Source organism: Heliangelus exortis, chromosome 11 (assembly GCF_036169615.1).
Source record: "Heliangelus exortis chromosome 11, bHelExo1.hap1, whole genome shotgun sequence".
Classification (NCBI taxonomy): Eukaryota; Metazoa; Chordata; class Aves; order Apodiformes; family Trochilidae; genus Heliangelus; species Heliangelus exortis.
The window spans coordinates 7,222,941-7,246,836 of record NC_092432.1 but is presented as its reverse complement, the minus strand read 5'-3'; the positions used below and the strand labels follow the sequence as shown (position 1 = coordinate 7,246,836).

The 23,896-nt window shown below is 39.3% G+C and overlaps 1 protein-coding gene across 2 annotated transcripts in view; it reads right to left on the bottom strand.

Annotated features, from left to right (window-relative positions):
* Positions 1-23,896, bottom strand: part of AGBL1 (AGBL carboxypeptidase 1) — a 272,982-nt gene that overhangs the window by 61,701 nt on the left and 187,385 nt on the right. For both annotated transcript variants that reach the window (XM_071754302.1, XM_071754304.1), the window contains exon 22: positions 20,221-20,381. In XM_071754302.1, the coding sequence (XP_071610403.1) occupies positions 20,221-20,381 (161 nt within the window). The remainder of the gene's footprint in view (positions 1-20,220; positions 20,382-23,896) is intronic.

The window sequence follows — 23,896 nt, the reverse complement described above, 5'->3', positions numbered from 1 at the left end:
TTTTTTTCCTGTTATCATCTTCTCCCTCTTAACATTCAGCTACATGGCCGCATCTCAGAATAATTATTATTCTTCAGATGGCAGACAGGATATCAGAGCGCCTTTTGCTCCAAAAAAAACAAGATTCAACACATGATTAGATACAAATGTGATGAAAAAGAATATGAAAGTACTGAAATCTGTGCTCAACACTGCATTCTCTCACACACTGTGCACTTGAGGTCTTATCCAAAGCTCACTGAATTCAATAATAAAACTCATAATATATTCAGTGGGCTCTGGATCAGCCCCTTTCACCTCATGTCCACCTCAGGCTAAATTTGTATTTACAGAACAGTTTTCATCTCTTCAGGAAGACAATAGCATTTAGAACTCATGGAAGCTCCTATTGTTCTTTCTACCAATGTAAGTAAGGTGCCATTCCACTCAAAGGGTGTTAAACATGACCAGAAAGAACAAGCCCGTGGGTCACAAAACCTAGATGAAATCACTCCATGTGTGAATTAAATACACTTCCCCTCCTTTTATTCTGGAAGTGAAGCAGCCAAAAGAAGTGGGGTTCATGTCAGAAATTAATTGCATGTTTTTAAATACAGCCACTTTAACTGAAGACTTAGGTAAACCAAGCTGACCCCAATAAAAAGCTGTGATTACACAACATGGCACAGCCTCATGGTTCCTACCCTGAGTGAAAACAAAACAAGTTTGTGTCTGGGAAGTCTGGGAGAACTGTAAGTGCTCACCTGATCCTGCACATCTCTCAGGATTTGTCTGCAAGTCAGCTGCTATGTGCTATCAAAAATATGGTTGGTGAATACCACTAAATACCATGGATCTCAGGTATTGAGTACCTTAGCTCCCAAAACCTTAATGAGAATCAAATAATAAAAAAGCACAAGGAATTGCTCAGGGCTTTGCAAGATTAAACCTCAGATTTTAATTAAAAATTATTATTGAGGAATTTGGAATCCTATATGAAGGCTATGCAAGAATAATATTTAGCAAGTTGTTTGTCCTTTAATTTCACAGTTCTGGTCCAGAAGACTAAAAGATTCCAGAACAAAGTGAATATATGTATGACCATTGTACACCACCATGCTTCTTTTTCCTTTCTACTTCTCCCTTAAGTTCATACCTTCCCTCTATCTTCCTCTATACTTTCTCCAGCTCAAACAAAGTTGATCTTCAGTTTTCTTTGGTGTCTCCCATCCCATATGAAATGGATCACATCATGTTTTCTGTCCTACGGGATACATGCTTTGCAGCAAGCTATATATCAATATGAGCTAGAAGTTGCTGTAATTAGAGGACACACAGACCTAATGAAGTGCAGCCACAGATTTCAATTTTCAGGTAATAAACACTAAGGAAAATCAATAACATGTTCCAAAACAGAGGCATGCATGCTTCCCACACCTAAACACACCCACCTATCCATATGTACAGGGATGCTCTCTGCTCTATGCCAGGAATTTTTGCAAAAGAAATTTCAGAAGCTTAATCTTGATTGAAGAGCATGCTGAAACAGAGAATTCTTACAGACACTCTAAGAAGCTTTCACTGGAGAAAGCAAAGAAGCTTTGTGGATATGGGGTACTCCCATTCCTCATTGTTGAGAAGTCTTCTTGCTGGAGGTGTTATTAATGTTCAGAAAGTGAGCAAACACTCAGTGCCCAAGACTTGAGCCCCTATTTCACCAGAAGTGGTCATCAGTAACATCCTCAGCATAACATTTATGTATAGCTCATAGGACAAAGAAGCCTCCTGAGCTTCCAAACCAGCTATTGGACAGGAAAGAAGCTGGCTTAGGGTCTTTGAAGACATTTAGGAGAATAGTTCATGAGCAGATTGAGGCAAGCAAGAGGGTAATATAATTCATGAGTTGTAAATGAATACAAAGGTGTACAGATTTTTCAGAATGGACAATGAATGAATTAAAGACTTGTACATTAAGATTTTCATGCACTTCCTCTGAAATACTGATTAGAGTGGGAAATAGATTTGCTGACAGTGTTTACAGGATGATTAAGGATAGTAACTAAATGAGCACTGTGACAATACTGGTACCCTGTATCAGGTTGGTCATGAGGGTCTGACAATAAAGCTGGTTCCAACTGAATGTGTCATGTTTAGGCTCTGAGCAGTGCAGTATGCCAATAAAATCACATGAGCACAACTTTAAATATTTAAAGTTTTAAAATTGAACTAGAACGATATTGCAATCTAAAGCTTTGCCTGGTGGCTGACAACCCTCACTCCAGCATGAGGTAGAAAATAGCCAGTAATGAACGAAATAAAGAATTACATATACTTCAGCCAGAAGGAAAAAAAAAAAAAAACAGAAACCATATTTGGTGACACCTAGCCGTGCCAAGACTGTTGAGCTTACTGGATTCTCCAGGATTCCCTAAGGTAAATCAAGGGTACTCAGTAAGAGACCTGAAAGCAAATCTTCATGGGTTTACAATCAGCGGGCATCCAACTGGTATAATCAGATGATTCAGTAGGATGATTCTGGGCTATTACAGAACATCAGCCAGACTGAAGGAGTGTCAATATGCTGGAGTTTACCTCCAACCTACTTTTAATACCTTCAATCGACCAAAAACTTCTGTCAATACTTTCAAAGACTGAAAAGACTTTGGGAAACAGAACTTGTAGAGTGAGAAATAAAAGCCAAGGTCTGTAGATGAAACGAGCAAAGGTTTTGCTTGTCATTTTGTAATGACTAAGCATAAGGTGAAATTTGCAATCCATGTTTCAGCTACAGTTTAACTGAATAATGTGGTTTTATTGATCTTGTAACTTTCCCTGACTGTGAGCAAGATTTCTAGACAAAGGTGACTCTGAACTAGAACTCCATTTCCTTCAGAGGCAATGAACCCTGATATTTAGCAGGTTTTCTCACTTTTAAAGACCTTGTCAACCCAGCATAAGATATGCAGTTCTCCAGGATTAAAGTAAAAATTCACATTTTTCTTGCAAGCAGGATCAGAAGAGAAACACAACATAAATTCCAGAACCACAAAAGGTGCTGCCAGGGAAGAGCTCTACCAAAGCTTAGTGAAAAAAATGAAGTGGAGAAGAGTTTCATGTAAATCTTCTACATCTGAGAACTCATCTGTGGAGATGTCTGGATGGGTTGGTGGGTGGGGTCCTTAAGAAAAATTATATAAATGCAAATTGTTATTAAAAAGAAAGATAGCCAAAGTGTTAAGAGACCAACCTAGTCATATTACAAGGGCTTAAATGACTTCAAACGTTAGACAAAAATAAAAAGTTGAAAAAGGATTAAAATAGTTTGGTTAATACTAATGATTGCTAAAGTACAGAAGAAACAATAGAAATAAAGCTTGAAAAATGAAGGTACAACGCTAGATGAAAACTGCAAAAATAATACATAGAAAATGTATAATTCTTTAAGTTCATTGGTAGTAAAAAGCAGCATAACTTGTAAGCCCACTTTCTAGAAAAGGAAAACCTATTGACAATAAGACTGCAGAGTGATTTTTGCATCAATTTTCATAAAAAGTCTGCTGTGATGAATTAACATTGTTAAGAACTAACAAAAGAGTAAAGGAAGCCGAGATTACAAAAGAAATAAGTTAGAGAAGTTACGTATCTTAGATCTTGCCAAATCATCTGAATCTGTTAAATTCTGGCTACAGCTCTAAGGAACTGACTCAATCTCGGAGCTGTTACTGACTATTATTTTAGAACTTAGGATGGATTGGTGACAAACTAGATAATTGACACAATATAGTAACTCTCCTTTGAAGACTGAATAAAGGAGGAGACAGCAAATGATAATCCTGACAGCTTAACCCCAGTTCCTCAGAACAAAGAAACTATTTGAAAGTACCTAGGAGAAAAATAGAGGGTATTGGTCAACATGACTTTGTCAGGAACAAATTATGATGTTAAGAGGTTATGAGAGGTTATGATGTTATGAGAATTAAGAGGTGTCAGGGGATTTACTGTATGACATCTTGTCCACAAGGTAAGTTTTTTTTTTTAAACTATTTTAAATTCTCAGAGCAAATAAGCAGCATGGTCTCGAGGAAGAAAAGCAGAATAAATTCATAAACTATTGAGAAAATTTTACTCAGAGACCATTTCTCAATGTTTTATTATCAAAATGGATGGATGTGTTGAACACGCTTCTGAGTGACTCAGTCATGAATTTGGTAAAATTTAATATTTTCATTAAAGATTTAGATGAAATAGGAAGTATGGTAATTCAATTTGCAGATGAAATCAAAGACTAAGATTGTATTAAAATTCAAAACCATTTTGACAAACTGAAGATGTAGCCTGAATAAAGCAGTTGCAATTCAATAGGGTCAAGTTGAAGATACTGCAATTAGACAGGAATAATCAATGGTATCAACACACAAATGAGGAACAATGACAACTTAGCGTTTCTACTGAAAAAAAAACCAATTTGCATTATTGAAGATTACAACCTGAACATGAGTCACCCAGTCCTTTCTGTTACAAAAATGCAAATACAATACTGAGTATAAAGAATATAAGCCAAGAGGACATATAAATTAATCTATTCTCTCTTGATCCAACACTATTCCAATGGTGGAAAAAAATTCTGTTTCCAATTAGGAAAAGCAATATAAGGAGGACTTGGCCCCACTGAAAAGAGTGCAGAGGACACATTGAAAAGCAAATAATCAGTTCTCTATGTCTAGGCTGGATAGGGAAAAAATTACTTCCAAGGATTTCCTGTAGGAAAACAGAGGTCAAGTTAGATACCTGGGAAGCCTAAAGGGTAAATGTTCTGAACTAGATTATCTGGAGAAAGTCGGACTGTGAGAGCTCAAGTTTGCTAGAGCAGTTTGGGATGACTTTCATCACTGTCCAGCAACTACAGGAATAGTTGGATATCAAAAAGGGGATGCACGAGTAAAACTGCACATAGCACCCAAAACAGGACAATAATCAACAGTATTTAAAAGCAAGTTACTGTGAGGTTAAAAGGCAGGACGATGAGGAAGTCTATGTGTCTATCAACATGCACTGATTGAACTGTGCAGTGTTAAAGCAAAGCTTGAATAACATTTACTCATGCTACAGCAGAAATTAAGGAGTGATGAACTGCAAACTCATTCTCCTCACAAAAAGTCCACAGAAGATCAGAAGAAAAAGAATTAGAATGAGCTTTCATTGATGAGTTGTTAGGTACAAAGAGATTAATGAGAGCTGTGTACAACACATTGACAGTGCCCAGGCATGGCAGGGCTGTTCTCACAGGTTCATTGCAGTATTTCTAGATGGATGGGAGAGGCCACTTTGGGCAGAGCTGTCAAGTGAATCATAACAGGGTAGAACCAGAGGACCTCCTTTCAGAAAGCTGAACTTGGAACAAGGTACTGAGAATTCTTTCTTACCACTTTAACATCTTCTCTTTATACCCTTTTTCTATTCTAGGCTTTGTTTCTCTGGAACCACTTGCAACATTTCTTTGTTGTGACTGGAGAAAAGAAACAAAGGAAGCAGCAAAGCATTTTCTTGTATTAAAAGCACATAAAAGAAATGTTCTGTTCACTGAATGTGCACTCTGCATTCTTAACAGCGCTGATCCAAGGCACAGTAAAGTTTTTTACTGCCTTGGGTCACATCCACAGTACAAGCTGATATTTCATCAGTCCAGTGTGTGTTATACAGGAATGAATTATCACAGCATAAACCCTAGATAGGATTGTATATAATCTATAGACCTGATAACTCTTTTCATTTTCCCATCTGCATTTTAGCAAAGGCTGCTCGTAAGTGTCTTTGACAATAGGGAGATTCATTTCCAGGTTTCACTCTGATAGGAAGAGGCTTAGACTCTAGAAGAGAAAGAAGAATGAATTACAGCCATAGACCATGCCTTCTCTTTTTCCTCCTTTTGCACCCCCACTTTCTGGTGAGATAGCTTTCCCTAGTTAGTTATCCTGCTAGTAAACTGAAATGAAACACATGAAAGGTGTGTAAGGCAAACAGGATGAACTGCCCTTGATGCCTGTAAAGAAACCTTTTGATTACTGACATGGCCAGACTTTTAATTTTAGATGCTTAATAAAGTTGATTAATCTCATTTGGTGGACCTAAGGGCTTTGGTATAGTTTTTTTGTGTGTGTGTGCATGTGCCCATCCCACCCCCCAGCCCCTGGCCTACTTTAGCTTCAAGTGAAATGAACTTAACCATGACAAGCTACAGGTAGGTAAAAATAAAGTGGGCCTTGTCCTTTTTAGAACTGAATGAGCTATAAAGTCTCTATCATGTCAGATTCAAAGGCAGACTCCTCTAATACTTTATGCACAGCAGAAATATGCACTGTTGCTGCTGGGAGATTTATTCACATCACAACCAAAGCACTTCATGTGTCCAAGAAAAGTAAGTCCTTTGGCTTTTATCTCTTGTGACATTCTGAATGCATTAGCTTTTCCATCCACAGGCCAGAGTATATTAGGGATTAATACGGCTCAGCAACTCAAAGAACACAGATTGTCAGTCTCAGTAATCAGCCTGAAGAATTTTGAGGACAGTTGTTATTTACAGAAAGTGATAAGAGACCCAGCAGAACACTTAACTCTAAATAAACAACGTGGAAACTTCAATACCCAGAAAGTCATAAGTGGCAAATAGGCAGCTCAGATGTTCCTGAGTACAGTTTGATTGCATTCGTGCTGAGAGGTAGCAAAAGTAGAAGACTGGAAAGGGTAAGTCAGAAAGCAGGGTGCCTTTCTCACATGGATTCACTCTCATTTAAACCAGTGTTTAGCTCTGCTTTGTTAGTTCATTAAGACTATGTTAAAAAAACAAGACTCAATGCACTGATCACCACCTCCATCGTGCAGCCCATGTGTCACAACACACAGCTCAGTAATGAGGACCTTCTGGCACCTGGGCACTCCAAAGGCCATACAGAACCTGAAGGGATCTGGCAGGTTCTGCAGCACAGAGGAACAGATAACTGGAAAAAAAAAAAAAAAAAAAAAAAATCCTCTCTTTTTTCCTATGTTTCTTTCACCAGAGGATCCAAACTTGCCAACATGGAAACATTTCATGTGCACAGCAAGCAAGCTTGGGGTAAAGTGCAATGAACACGACAGGCAGCATAAATCTTGTTTTCACAAGAACACTGCTGCATGGATCCTAAAATAACCCTGGGTCCAAGCTGCAGCTCAGCCTAAGGGGGGTTTGGGTAGAGAAGTGTCCCATTAAAACAGCAAGGAGACTTCAGCCAAACTCCTTGGAAAAATGCAGTAATTTATTTCCATCCTACTCTGCCACTGTGAATTTGAACAAAAAGGGTGACGTGGGGGTTCTGAGAAGTGCAGCACAGAGGACAGCATTTTAGTACTTTCCCTTACTTAAATTCTGCATGGGGTTTCTGCCCACTCTCACCCTAGAAAAATCACCTTTGAAGAAGTTGCTGTTACTCATACAAGAACTTGGAATCAGGCTCTAAATATAGTGAGGTGGCACAGCAGAGAGGGCTTCTGCACTTCGTGGACACCAAAAACTGGAGCTTTGTGATGTGCCTGGACTGATAAGAGCTTCTGCCATTGGGCACTTTGTGGTTAGACGTTGCCTGAATTCCTTCCAGCAGGTTGGGGGTTTTGGGGTTTCTTTTTTGTTTGTTTTTGGTTTGGGTTTTTTTGGGGTTTTGTTTGGTTTTATATATACCATTATAACTAGGCAAACATTGGGCTAAAATAAAACCTGTCAGAGTTCAGAAATAAAATAGTGTGCCCCCAAGATCAACCCTTCCTGATCTTTGAACTCGGTTGTTATCTTGAAGGAAAACCTCTTCCGAACTTTGTGATGAATCTAATTAATGAGTTAATTCTCTATTTTGTTCTCTTCTTTATGTCTGTTTCATGATTAATTTAGTTCCAGTGAATTTCCGTTCCTGACTGCAGAGTAGAAACACATTTCCTATGCTATTAATCTCTACTTCTGACTCATCAGTAGACAGTAAACAAGGGCACATGGCTCCACGCATTTACTTTTTGAGCAATTCCAGAGCTCAGACAAATTCTGGAAAAACAAAGAGCAAAAAAGAAGGGAAATTCTCCAGGCATATTTGTGCCACTTCTACAGGGGAGATGGAGGAAGGCTAGACACCCAGCAGGTGTAAATGCTAGGAAGTACTTGAAAACTCTGCCGAATTACACCAGCCACAGATCTAAGAGGATGATCTAATAAGGGATCAGAGAAAAGCCCAGGCCCAAACTCTGTTGAGATGTCTGTGCTGAGGGAGTCACAGCATGGATCTGGGCTCCCTGATACACTTCCAATATTTTTTTCCTGGTGTGGAAGGGAAGGTCTTGTGCGGAGAGCAGAAAGACTTCTCTTTCTCACTTCACCCTGAACACTCTTGTTAAAAGAAAGGAAGTATGGCCTGTTCCCCTTCTGCCTACTCAGGTAATAATAGTTATTCTTTCAAGGTTTAAAAAAAAAATAAAAAATCTTACAATGGAGTCTCCACCATAAAACCCCTGCAACATTGTTTGCTGTTCAAATTTAAAAAAACAAAACAAAACAAGCAAACAAACAAAAAAGAAAAAAAATTGTAGGAGGGGAAAGGCTACCTTCCTGGGATCACAGACCAACCCTCACAGCTTCATACACCCTTTCAGAAAAATAGTGCAGGGAGGGAAAAAAAAAGCAAAACTAAATGAGGCCTCTCCCTCTGATATTAAAACAAAACATATAGGATGTTTGTGTAACTTCCATGGTAGGACAATGCTGCCAGCAGTTAGCATCTCAAGCCTTTCCTTTGATGCCACAGTGTGTCAAAGACATTTTTAATGATGGATCAAGGTCACTGCAGTTTGTGAGGTGTCATGTTTAAGCTGTGTTAACAGCAGTGTTCTTAGAACACAAATCCAGCACCCCAAGAGGGATGCAGTAAAGGCAAGAAAGCATCACAAGGCAGAAGAGATCCCTATACAAACAGATACGGTTTTTTCATGGCTGTTCCCTGTCATACCAGACAGGGAAGAGACCTCAAGTAATCCTATCCATTATCCCTTCTGAGACTAATTCCAGCTTCTATGCCAGGGTATTCATCTTCTGACAAATTTAAGGAATTAGTAGGTGTTGCATTACAGAAGAGCCTCACAGACTTTTGACACTGGTGAGGATAAACTTCTGATGGACCACGGCCACAAGAGGGATCTGAGCTGTCAAAGAGAATGAAGATCAGAAGTTATGCAAGGATACCAAGTATGCTGCTTCGGACTTTGTGTATCATCAGGTGCTGGGTCACGCATGACTTGATATCCCAAATAGAATAGTATACAGTCAGCAGCAGCACTGTGGGCTTAGCCTTCAGGCCTTGCTCTTCAGGGACCTTCTCTGCTCAGAGATGAGTCTTTGATCCTGAACAGTACATTTGCACAATGAGAGTTTGGGTATGAATTTAAAAATCAAGAGAGAACAGTGAACCAAAGCCTTGCTCTTGCATCTCATGTCTCAAATCTGCTCCTCATTGAAAGGGGCAAAGATACCTCAGAGACACTGTCAAAGTGCCTAAACCAATTTTTCAGCCTAATCCATTATTTATATTTCTCCCCAACCTTTTTTTTTTTTTTTAAAAAAAAACCAAACCTGAGCTCCTGAAACTAAGGCATCAGGTTCTTTGTGGTATTGAGAATCACTTCCATGAACTGCAGGTGAAGGCAGGGAGAGGACCTAATTCTTAGCCTGCCCTTACCCTTCCATACCTACTACTTAGAGGGACCCTCCATCTTATGCTCCCTGTTCTGTACCATACACAAACAGCCAGCATCACATCCTCATCCATCTGTCTCTTTACTACTTGGTCCTTTTATGGGCAATTTAGGTAAGGATAATCACTGAAACCTAAAAGATATAACAAAATGACATAATTCCTTATGGGCGCATACTTCCACATAAGAGACTCTGGCATCCTTCAGCAACCCCATTTGGGCAGCAATCTTCCCAGATAATTGCTTAAAGATGAAATGGTTTCTCCAATATTGTTCAAACCAGGTGAGGACAGAGCTGATTAGTTCAGGAACCTACCATCCTTCTTGAAAATATTAAACCTCAACAGCAAGGCACACGAACAACACTGAACATATTACAAAACTGTTTCTTTAGCAAATGGTACACTTTCTGTAGCAGAACTATCTTAAATTCTTGTCTTCCTATATCTTCAAAGATACCACACAAATAAGCAGGCTTCCAAAGCAGGTGGCAAATGTAGTTAGAGGCATAAGAAGACTGAAAAAAATATAGCATTTTTCCCAACCAGATGCATGAGAAGGGAGGTGATTGTTGTTTACAAAACAGCCATCAATTTGGGCACTCCAAATTATTCTCTTTTACAGCAGAGGACAAAGGTGCCTTTGCAAAGGTGAAAGATTGGCTGATGAAAAGAAACACTTGCTATTTCTGCACAACACACAGCTAATCCATAAAACTGATGAGATAGCAGGGTGAAGCCAGGGGAAACGTAAGATTCAAAAAGCACCAGGCACTTACACAGAAAATGAGAGCACTCTAATATTTGATTAGATAGGATTATTGTTATTATAATTATCCAGAAAGGCTGCAAATTTTTGTGTTTCCAGGTATAAACAGATCACTGTGTGAAGGTGGAAGGGCAATCCCCCAGAGGGTATTCTCTAATTGTCCACTATAGCACTTTGTTGTACACCTCTTTGAAATCTCCAATGCTGAGCAGTCAGAAAGGACTCTTGACTGTACTAATGTACTATACTGGATCCTCTCTTCTTATGATTCACTTCTTCATAGGTATAAAAAACAAGTTGTGTGCTAGAACAAAAATAAGTATTAATACTCGGGAAAGTCAGGCAAGTCCAGGTAGCAATACTTTACCTGCATTCTTGGCTGCCCCCTGCAGCTCAAGAGAAGATGAAACACTGCTTTATTATATGCAATGGGTGTTTGCTTTTTCTTTGAATTGCATTGGACTTTTATTTTATAATGAGATGCTGTATGAGATGCCATCAAATGGCATTTTTAGAAACAATTCTGAAGTACTATGTGTGATGTAAAAATTTGTTGGGTACACTAGGCAGAAGAAATACATTAAACAGAGAAATAGATACAGGACAGATGCTTTCTACTCTTCTCCTTATTCTTAATTTCTTATGATGATAGCCTGATAGCAGAATCTTTTTCTGGCATCCAGCTTCTTTTATTGTTTATTCTGCCTTCCAATTCCTAACCTTAAAACTCTATCTCATGTTGAAATAGGGATTTAAGGTAGTGAGTAACTGTTAACACTTAAAAGAAACCCATTATATTTTAAATTGTAAATAATGTACCATAAATAAAGCTGCTGATTATGTATTTTTAATGGCTATGGAAAGATTTGATGGTCTAACCATAAAGCATTCTCCTGTTACTTCAAAAATTAAATTCAACCTTCCAGAAACTAAATTTTCCACTATTTAAAACCCACCAGTTTTAACATGAACAAATGGAAGTAGGAATGGGAGGTGGAGGGAGACATATAGAGGAAACATCCCCAAGTAGATGCAAAGGGAATGCTTTTTCTTCTTTCCCCTTACACTAAGTCTTCCTCTCCTTCCTGCTCTGACAGCAGCTCTGGCATTTTGGCTTGACTCAGCATTCCTGGTCTGGAGAGCAGCTGCCTGAACCCTCAGCACCTACCCATGGAACAAGCCATAACTTTTCCTTGGGAAAGGGAAGTTCACAAAAAACAGGGGTGGGTTATAATTTTTACCATCATATTTCTATCCAATTCTTTCAGAGTTACAGTTTTTCAGAGTTCTACCAATAACATCTGAGCATGCTTTCCCACTTCTCTACCAACTCTGCCACCCCAATGTGCACTCCGAGTCCTTCCAGCACATCACAGGTTCACCTGCACTGTTCCAGAACAAAATCAATCCCACATCTCTCAAGTTGCACTGTGACAGTGATGAGAATGTGGCACTGCTCTGCCATGGAATTCTCCTAGAATAGATCTGGGCTGCATTACTAGTTGCCACAGACTGACCAAGACCAAAAGAGATGCGTTTTTATCTCGTATTCAAAGGTGAACTTTTGCCATATTCACGGGAACTGGATCTGGAGTTTTGAGGTTATGTACATTAATTACTAATTTTGGGTAGTCTTCCCCCTCACATCCTTCTAGTCTCAGCTCCAGCCTATTTCTCACAAGTTCTTTTTGCCAACATCACATTTAAACAACACATCCTAACAAATCCACATGATTTCTGAGAGAATCCAGTGAATTGACAGGGGCTGCAGGGACTGGTCTGGTACATTTGTACCTCTACGCATAGATACTCACCCACACTCACACAATGTGTGTCCTGGGCACTCAAACACCAGCCTGCACATATTTATCTCTTGTCTCACACAGCATCTCTGCCCTGTCTCTCTTTACAGTATCTCGCACGGCAGCAAGAGGCAGGGTCTGTTTGTGAATCACAGCCACAATACACTGAGCAGCTAGAGCCTCTGACAGAATACACAATACAGCTGAGATGTCAGTGGAGGTGGCTTTGGACTACTTTAAAATGCTGCTCAAGTGCCAATTTTCACCTCCAAATATGACACTTTGCTCGCCCACCCGCTTTCCTTCCAGGCTACGCGCTCCTGCACACTGCAACTTGACAGCTTTAATTATGAATTTCTCTGCCTTTGCTATCCCTTTAACTATTTAGTCTCTCATCTGTCTTCCTAAGTTTTTTGATGTGCTCCTAGACAGCAGTTGTGTGCTGTCACCACAGTGTTGGAAGCCTGGTTAGACTCATTTGCAGGACGGGCAACAGGCCAAAAGGGCTTTCAATAAGCTATTTTCCTTGAAAGCAGAAATCACTGCTCTTGTGTTCCCTTTGTAGAGAAAGGATGCAGTAATGGGGACTCAACATGCCTAGGAGCATCGTTATATCAAAATCTTTTAGCTCTACTTAACTCTTATTGTATCTTTTGCTATTTTGCTAGATCCCCAGATCTAATACAATTGGTGTTTCAGCAACTTCTGGAGTACACACGTAATCTATACAAGACTATGTATAATTCTCTCAACCTGCCTCTTCAGCACTACCCCTGTGACATGTTCAGTTTGAAATCTGACTTCAGCTTACATTCAAGATGATCAATAGTCTAAACAGACTGATATCCTACCACCACTTGTATCCTTTTAGAAAAATCCCACCTATTCTGTTCCAATGTCTGCATTATATAAAGGTCACCTCAGACTAAAGTGTACATCCCTCATAACACATTCCTTTGGGGGAAACCCTCATAATTAAGAAATGCCTCTGAACCCCTGATAGCAGTCAGTTTTATTTTTTCTGCCCTAGCACGTGAAGAGCCCCAGTGGATTTCATATTTCAAGTTACATCTTAAGGAGAAAGGACTGCACCACAGAAATAAAGATGCTCCTAATCAATACGAATGTGTCTAATGTGAGCCAGTACTATAGCAATATGCCTCACAGAAAGGGCAATGCTGAGCCCATTTGTTCTGCTAGGTACATACAAGTTCATTATCTGTAGTCCAGTCAGATCTCTACATATACAGTAATTTGAATAACCTCAGACAGATACGGTAGCAAATAGAGCTTTTGTGGATGTTTGAAGTTCCTTTTATGATCTCTTTCATTTGCTCTTTTACTCTCCTTCATTTCTGCTGCTATTTAAATTACTATTATTAGCGATTAAGTTATAAATTAATTACCTCTGAAATAAGCATGAATAATTGTACCCAGCCTGGCATAGCTGGGGCTGGCATTTGATAACAATCAACAGAAGCTCTGCAGCTCTGAAGGTATTTCATAATTTCATAATAATAAAAATCAATAGGAGGAAAACAGGGACAGGTCCAGAAAGTGTTAATGAAAAGCTGCTGAATTACAGTGGCTCACCTATGAACAGATAAATGAAAGCCTTCTGAATACCAAATATATTTATATATTATTCATTGGGCTTGTATTCTCACAATAACAAAGGAGAGACACTGAAGAGTGCAGGATAAGAAGGATGGAGGGGTGGATGGAAGAAGGTTTATGTTCTCATTTAGAAACCATTGTTATCAAGGCATATCATAACAGTAAAAACTAAAGCCTGTAATAAATCCAAACCCAAAATCTAAGGTTTTTTCCCCTCAATAACAGATGCAGCAATTCTTTAGGTCAGACCCTGGGGAGGAGGCAAGAAGGTATCACTCTTGACACATCAGTGTGAAAGATCACTGGAGAGTGTTATAAACCAGCCAGGAGTTAATGCATTTCCTAATGACTACAGCAACATGGGATTGCTTCAAAGCCCAGCTTCAACAACTCCCATACCTGTTACTGCATCAAGGTTAGACTGTGCTCTCACAAGTGTTATACTTAATACAGTAGAAACTCCAATTGCCCCATGTTCTGCGCCACAGTGACATGGTAGTTGGGTTAGATAAATGCATTTCCACACCACTTTCCTCCCCAGCATGCCATTACAAAAATACCCCATCTAGAGATGCTCATAACAGCAGAAATTTGAAATTCCTTTACAAGCAATAAAATCTGTGACTAAGCTAAATAACAGAATTGATAAACACCCTCCTCTTCTGAAAGCTGCCACAATGTATTTAATGTTTGCAGATGATCAAGGTTAAAAATGCACCAAATCTTTGCTTAAAGAAAAATGAAGCTTCAATCAAATAGAAATCCAAACCCAAAGAGTCACATAATTCCTGGTGATTTATCCCCATAGGGTTAGATTCATGAAGCAATGAAAAAGTATTTTCATGTCCATCCACATATCAGACTCCCCAGAGTCCAGCTGCCTGGACTATATGCCACAACTGCTGGTACACTCCAACTATGAAGTGGTGGAGTATTTTGCAGAATGAAACACTGTTTTGCACTCAAACCTTTCAGATTTCTTCTCATTTGTGTAATCAAGAACATCAAGAAATGACACCCACGTTCACCTGTAACTCCAGGAAAACAAGGCAAGGGAGCCACTTCCCATTGCTGCACATAAGAATAACACTATTAAATGAGCCACTAAAGATGTCCCAAACAAAGCAAGCATACTTTGCTCCATCTGCATGATTTTGTTGCTTGAACTTCCCTCTTTCTTGTCTGCTTCATCTCCTCAAATTCACTCTAGTTTGATCTGAAGCAAAGTTTGTACACATAGCTTAAAAGGTGACAGGAACTGTTTAAACAGCTCTAATCAGAAGATGGGAAATCCAGCAGTTCAATACTATCCAGGATCATTAGGGTGCATCAATGTGGTACAGAAGAAGAGTAAGAACAGTTTCAAACGATCTGCAAATCCTTCTTGTCATTTCTTGAATTTCCCATCCATATGCTGACCAATCAAATTTTGCTCAGTGTATGGAAGATGAAAAGATTATAACTGGACAAAGGACCAGAGCACTGATTGATTAAGCCTTCTGCTTTTGATTAATAGAAGAGCTCGACATATTTACCATCTGGGGTGGACAGAGATTTAGCTCTGCTGAAGAAAGGTAAGAAATTATAAAGGAACACAGAAAATTAATAATATGTGAGTCAGCAAAAAGAAAAAAAAAAGACTTCGCAAAAGTCTGTCTCAATGTATAAAATGTGTCTTATGCAAAAAGGCTACATTTGCTGCTGGTTATGAAAAACATTTCCTAGCACAACCTGTAAGGGCAGAGAAAAACAAGGGATGTGCTATCAGTACAAAGAAGGGGAGGATACCTATAGTGTGGGGTTGCTCTTGCTTTCTCTCTCTTTCAAACCTGCTCTAAATGAACAGTTACTTCCCATCCTTTCTCGTGGTCATGACAAACGTGAACTTACCTGGATAGCATTGACTTAAAACCTAATTGCTTTTACAGAAAATGAGGCATGAAACCTATTATCAAACCCCACAATGTCCAAAGTACAAGCTGGCATTTTATTTTCCCAGCAGAGAGCTGCTGAAAGCCAGAACTGACCACAAAGCATGGTGGGAGGCTGAAATTAGTGATTCTTCCTGGGACATGGCAACAGCATGCTTGAGAGGCCAGGTTTGGGAAAGGGCAGAATAAAGTGCCTGGATGAAACCTGACACACTACTTTGGTTTTTTTGAAGGTGGCTGCAAAGCCCAGAAAATTCTCCACATACTTGGCCTTTGACCTTTTTAGAGAGGTCCATAAGACAAACCCTATTGAATGCTGGTGGGAAAATGGCTAGTTGATGCAGAAAACCACCTAAATATCACTTTCGAAAATAAAAGCCTCATAGAACCACGTCCCTAAGTAGGTCTGGTGCTATGAGAGGGGGATAATGCCTGAACAAATGTGATACTGAAGATGAAGTGTCCCAGGAGCACAGGTTGATAATAAAGCCATAGGCATTGATACCTGCAGAAATTTAAGCCCTCTTTCTCACCATCACACACTGTAGCTCTAATATAGCTTTTTTTGTGTGATGCTGCTTATACTTCCTCCATCTTTTGGCATATTCATGGGGAAATTGCCATAAAGACATGTGGAAGTCCTGGGACACAGCTGTCAGGTCAATTTCATGATGTCCAAAGGTTTTCTATCTTTAGGAGAAATATTTTACTGGCCCACTTCCATCATATACCTATTGATGGAAGCTCAGTCCCCTTTGCTTATTTCTCAGATGCAGTTACTTTGTCACACTGTCTCTGCTGACCACTTACTCCAAGAGTTAGCCCAGCTCACACTTATAAATGACTCAATTTACAGTTCACACTTTAGGGGAAAGGCTGTAGGTTAAGAACAGGAAAAAATTCTTGTCTGTGTACCAAACCTGATTTAGTTAGGTCTGCTAAACTTTTCTTCCACCTTCCCATGACCCATTGGAGATGGCACACTGAACACAACAGACCTGATCTAGTGTGAGAAATCCCCCTTTCACACAGGATGCCTCCATTAGACCAGTCACTTCTCTGACAGCTATTACCTTGCTCCAATTTGCTAACCACTGGTTCTGACAGAGCTATATAAAGTGCAGCCCAAATATCTTATTCCAGGGAAGCAGGCAGAGTCCAGCCTGCTCCTTCTTCTCCTTCTCAGCTGTAGTGAAAGGGTAAGGCTGCAAAGCACCCAGAGCAGAGACAGTCAAAAAAGGAAAATTAAAATACACATGCAGTTCTAAACCTTGACAGATGAAAATATTTGCTGTCAGACGAGATGCTGAGATTCAAAGTCAATGCTATGCACACCAGACACCAAGGCAAAGAGACAAATGCCGGACATGAACTGCAGGGATTTCACAACAGAAGAGACCTCTGGCTCCACAGCTTTTTGATCTGTGTACCTTTGCAATGAGACATTTCATCTGGGAGTCAGTGCTGGATTAACTTCTTGTTCCATGGTATGACCTGTCACCCAGTGTCAAAGGTTGCCCAGAGAAGGGCACTCAAAAATGAATGAATGAACATTTGATTGAGATAGCCATATTTAAGATAAGCACACTACAATCCATCACACTGCTCACAGCTTATTTTCAGCTTGCTTTTCACAAAAAACCAAACAAACAACCCTAATAACTAAATAAAGCATGTGTCTTCAATTAAGGTTGAACAATATTAATTATTTCCTCTTGATATTGGTGAATATTGCTCTGATAAGTATCACCTGTATTTGTGCCTATTTCTAGACATGCCAGCAGGACAGCCTTTGAGATGCACTTTCTTTGCCAGGAAACATTAACTATGATCAGAGTCATTGCTTTCCACTTAAGTACCCATTGTGCATATAATTTCCTGGGACCAGGACAGTCCAGGCATGTGGAACAAGAAAAGCCTGCAAGCTGCTGAAAGCCACCAGTGTTCAGAATGTAAACCATATAAGAAAAAAGTCACACAAGGTAACCACCCATTTTCTATTTGGCACCCAAAGGCTCCTCAGGTCTGACTCTGCTTTCACAAAGCTACACAAAAACCTGGGTATTTTCATTCTTATCTACTTACATTTTCAAAAGCAGCAAGTGTAGAAAGTAATCAGGGATGCTGTGTAATTTTGTGGTAATCACAAAAGACAGAGCTGCTTTTAGCTACCAAGATTTCATTCTCCTTAAACCCATAATGATGGCTGTAGTCTAGGAAGAAGCAGAGCATGATTTCCATTGATGTTATGATATACCACCAGTAAACTCTAAGGCTCTGGTGACCTTGTGCTAACTAGATTAGATTTCATCTTTACAGGATAAGATTAGGCTGAGTGATACCCCCTCCCCTCAGCTCCCTTGAGAGAAATGTTTTAAAGAAGAATCTTTTTTTTTTTTTATTTCTTTAATTTGGTAAGTTGTGTGAGGTATTGAAATAGTTCCCCTCCTGCCCATATTAGTCTGCTCTCTGTATTCTACCTTCTCCTATTGGCTCCAGTAGGGCTCCTATTCCTACTAAAATCAAATAATGCAATTCTCTTGGCTAGACTCATAGAACTTTAGGAGCAAAGTATTAATTTTCAGAATCAATATACTGCACAGCCATTTACTACAAAGTATTCAATTTTTTAAAAATAACATGCTAGAAAGTTCTTTGGTCCCTGTGTCTCCCTTTCCCCAGACTTCTGCAACAAATTTTTGCATTATGACACACCTAGGTGAGATTAAGCAATTCTGTTGTTTACCTGATTCACAAAGAGTAACAAATTACACCCAAGCAACCAAAATTCCACACACTTGAAATTACACCCAGTTGACTGAAAATGATCAAGTAATAGTCATGTTGCCTTTAGTAGTGACATTACATGTCTGGATGCCATGGAGATACTTGAAAAGACAGATGGCTTTGCTTTCAGCTACCACAGACACATGTGGAATGACATAGGATTTTACAAAGTAGGGAAAGCTTATTTTTCTGTTAACTTCTTTAAAAATAATCAGAGAGCTTATTACTACTTGTAATTAGAGAGCTATTACTACTTGGGTACTGATCAACTACCACACAATATTGGAAAAACTGAATTAATCTGCATTAATATAAAACCAATTAAAGAAAATAATAAGAAATAAGAAATTTATAAAGATAGAGAAAATGCTTACTGAGCTAGTGTAATTAGATGGACTTCTTTCAGTAATCCAAGGCTTGTCAGGGTTCAATGTTTTTCTTCTCATAAAAGAAGTTATTTTCATGCTAAAGCTCTCCTAGCTCTAGTTGGAATGTGAGAGTTTGATTTATATCTCAAATCCATCTGCCAAGGCAGGCTTCAGCACTTCTCTCCAATGATATTCCTATGATTTGTTAAATGTCTGTCCACAACATGGATGGTATTTATCATATGTGTTAATTGAATCATTTACATGTACACATGTAAGAAGAAGTACAGCTAGTGCAAAGGAATGTCTCTAAGTTTTCACTCTCTTTTTTTTTTTCATTGTGCCTCATAAACATTAAAAGCTGCAAACAAGCTTGCAAGAATGGCTTTCAGGATGAGGAACAGGTGGTGGTAATGTCAGTTAAGTATTCCTACAGGGGGAAGACTGGAAGCCTGATATAAATTATAGTGGCATTTCTGCAACTGAAAAACTTGCTTTTCATTGCTGAAGCTGAGAGCTCTGATGACAAACCCATTGGGGAGCTTCAAATCATAACACATTACTAAGTTTCCTTTCTTCATTTCTCTTAGAAAAACGTTATTGCAAGCATATGTGCTTGCACATAGCACTAACAAGTGATGGTCATCTAGAAAGGATATATAATATCATCACAAATTCAAGCTGAAAAATCCCATACTCTGACATTTATCAGGTCAAATTCCCCATATATTATAAGGGGCAATCTCACTTGAATACATCCCACTGAATGTAGGAAGCAAAGAAATTAATTTTGCAATTTAGAAAAAAACCTCTTAAATAAACAGAATCTTGACTTCATTCTATGCACCAAAACAGTCACAAGGCAATGGCCTAAATGACTGCGGGACTCAATTCAGTGAGAAAAAGAGGAATGTCTAAGAGAATCCTTACAGAATCCAGCCTATGGTTTCTAAATGATGCCATCCAGGTCTTATTTGCAATATTTTTTTTCACCCTGCAGCTCTTAGAGAACGTCTTCCTTGTAAGAGATGCTCTCCATGGAAGATCTGAGGTGGAGAGAGCACCACCTAACACTCCAGGGAGTAGATAAATGTTTCCTGTTGATTCATTTTTTTTCTGGGCCAGTACCAGCACTGTGCTTCAGTAATCACTTTTGAGAGACAAATGGAAATCACTGTCAAATAAAAATCAGGTTCTTTCACTGACCTCTGTACACGGTCTGTTATCTCCTCCTCCAGATCTAGCAGAAGTGCTGCCTGAACCATCAACTTCTTGCTGCAGGGAAAGGATTTGAGGTGCAGAATGAGCAAGCCAAGGCAAAACTTGCTTCCCATCTCCTCCAGCTCTTGAGTTCCCAGCTGCAGGCCCTGATGGAGAGAGGCAGAAAGTCTCAATTCTGTGTGTTCATTTTGCAGGTACAAAGAATGAGTCAAGTTTGTTTTGCAGAAGGACAACTCAACATTCCTTCCATTCTAAATGAGAGGATTTTTTCACATTTGCAACACATAGAACTTTCCCCTACACAGTCATTTGTAAATTGACTGACAACATGTGGTTTACACAAGCTATTCTAAAATAGCCTCCATTTGACAAATGGGGAAACAGAGGCAAACACTTAAACTGCCTGGACTAAATTTGAGAAGTCACTGTAGGAATTAGACCCCAGGAGGATCTGATTGTAAATCTACTTCTACAAACCATTAGGATTCTTTTTTTTCCTTTCTCTCAGTAGATGGGTCGCCTCCCTAAGCAATGAAGAAAAAAAATGGGTCCTGTGATTGTAAACACTGGACAGTGGGAAAGAAAAAGGAAATTGGCAGGGGATAGAAGCAAGAAGAGATCTTTAACAAGTTATGAATTGTTTTTTAAGAAAATCAATTGCAAAGTAATTGCAAAACAACAAACACCTCTAAGGAATTTCTCAGTCTATTAAAAGCTGATGTCTCTCCAGTAAAGACAAGGAGAGACTGAAGCACAAACAACCTTTGGATTATCAGCATCATCTTTCAAGGGAGAACTCCTGCAAGCTGTGGATCCTTACTCATAGGAACCCTGATTATGAGTAATCTGTGTTTGGTTTTTTGCTAATTAAAAAAATAACATAAGGATCTAGCGAAGAAGAAACACACCAAGAGCCGTCAAAGGGGTCAGTTTAATCAATGGTAGTTTCATGTAAGTGGTGAGAGAAAAAGAGATCAACAAAGCTCAGATGTACTAAAAAGTAACTAAGAAACTGCAAACCCCCTCACCTTTGGCATTTAATGTCTGCATCACATATACACTTCTTATTGCTGGCACATCAGGGGTTGAATCAATTGTTGAAGCATTGCTGCCTCCACCCATATCAGCCCTATCTGTTTTTGCAGTGCAAAGCATCTCTGCAGCCAACCTTCTGACAAGAGCTCCAGCTCCACTTCCAAGACTGTTTCCTTAGCAACTCTCAAGAGTCCAAACTCAGCCCCTGCACTAACCTTATGCATGGTGTGAGCTCCATGGCAGTGTAGCCTGTACTTAGCTCTTTACTAGATATTTGTTAGCAAGACATCACACAAAACCTGTAAATACTCTGCTAATCCATGACAGGAGACTGAGCTCTGGTTTCATGTCATGAGATTTTTTTCCACATAAAGTTGTTTCATTTTTTAATTTCTTTGGGGTCTGTGGGTCTGAGCAGCTCTGTATGTAGAACTGAAGGGGACTATTTAGGAGCCAAAAAAATGCAGGTGAATGGAAGAAAGAAGAAATTTCTCACATAAACTTCTGAAGCTATCTTGCAAAGACTTTTTTGTACATTTTTGTTAGAGAACACAAAATACTTGGACAGAATCAAAATCACCATTTTATCTTTAGTTGATCCAGCATACAGGAACATAATTTGGCATTACAAATGCCCCAACAAAAAAAAAATACATTTTCCTATAGTGAAGATGTTGTGACTCTGCCTGAGATCCCATAGGCAAATCATGAGTCTGTAATTATGATGAACATGAATAACACAAAATGATACACAGCTCAAATATATATAAGTGACCAGACAACTAGATAAACACAGGACCTGCCCACAAAAGCATATGAAACAAGCTGACAAAATGTATCCCCATTGTTAGGCTGGGTCAAGGTCTCTTGATGTTTGCCTTCTGCTCTCAGAACAGTCCCTTAAGTATTTTTATCACAGTGTGCAAATCTCTGATGCCATTTTTTCTCCCCATCCCATTCATCTCCACTGCAAGCTTTGCCAAGCAAGCTCCAGGTAGAAACTATAGTAACAATTAATAATAGTAAGAAAACAGAGGAAGAGGCTTATGAGAACCAAGGGCCATTATCACAAACCAATGAGAGTGCTTAGCCGCTCTGCATAGATTTCTAAATATTTTATTATTTTGCTGTCAAAGACTCAAGATATTTTAGTGTTGTAGAGCTGGAATCACCAGACAGGTATGGTGACATTTCTGAGTAAAAATGTGGCATTTCCACAGCAAAAGAGTTATTGTCTCAGGGCCAAAAAATATGAAGAAGATCTCAAAGCTTTCCCTCAGGGTCTTGCTTCTAAGATCAAACAATGCAATATATACTTATCAATCCAGGAGGTACAAATAGTGACTGTGCTAAAAGTCAGGCTGTGGCTTTGATTCCCCGGAGATTTATTCAGGATACTAAGCAGCCTTAAGAAATTACAAGCAGAGAAATAATAAGTATAAAACTACAATGTACCTGACACTCCTCAGACAGTAATTGCTCATGCACTGAAGTTGGCTGCTGTAGGATGGACCCATATTGCTTTGATATCAAACAGCACAGGAGTAACAGCTGGAAACCTCAGCTAGAGGATTGCTTGTTAACCTATTTTATTCACATCAAAAACAGAGATTTTTATTTTTTAACTCAGACAGCTCTCTCCTGAGCTCTCAGCAGAGGGTGGAGCTGAAGGTGCATGGCACTATCACCATTAAACTGAAGCTGTTGACAGAACTGACATATCAAACTCATGTTATTGATGGTCTCTGCCAGCAATGCTAGGAGCTGGTGTTGTAATTAATTATCAGATTGTCCTGCACTGCTGAAAGGGAAGCCTGGCCTCCAGGCATTTTCCTTGTAGCTGTGCAGCATACACAGCTGTAACAGTTATAAGATTGTCCTTACATATCAGAGTTATGAAAATATTCTAAAAGAACTGCATAAAAGAAGAAAAGAAGAGCAGGAGTGGTGAACCTTGGCTTGGTTAATATACTTGTAGGAAGTACCCCTCCATGGGAGCAAAGCTGTGTTGCCTCTATATGTGGTGACAGGATATGGTCTTTTTACCACAGCTGCACAGGAAGAAGCTGCTCTGCCTCCAAGCATCTCCTCTACAGTGTCCTGACAATCTAGATTCTCTAGCACAATACCTTATGGCTTTCTATTCCTTTGGATACAAGCAGTGGACACAAGCAGTGGAGCATGGGGCAAAGTCTTCTAAGCCAGCACAATCTAAGGAAACTCTGAAGCAGCAAACAGGACCTCTGTGCTAGAAAGCTCATTGGTCCTTATTTTCCAGGTTCAGAAATGTGCTAACAAAGCTATCCGACTTGGATGAGTAGCTCACATCACATTGGTTTCTGCTCTCTGTTATGTCAAAGTCTCAGTTTGGACCAGCAGCAACTCGAGCATCAAATTCCACTGCACAATACAAGCACATCTGGTGGTTCCACGGGCCCTGCCATGCAGACTCTTGCAAGCATCTTGTTAAGGGATAACAGGTTGTCCCCAGGTTTTTATAGTGAATAATGGAGCTAACCAACTTTTCCTAATCTTTTCACATTTTCATCCTCCAACAGAAAGCAAAGGAGGAAGTGACATCCAATAACAGACCAAGTTTGGATATGTTTGTTTTTCATGGAAAGAA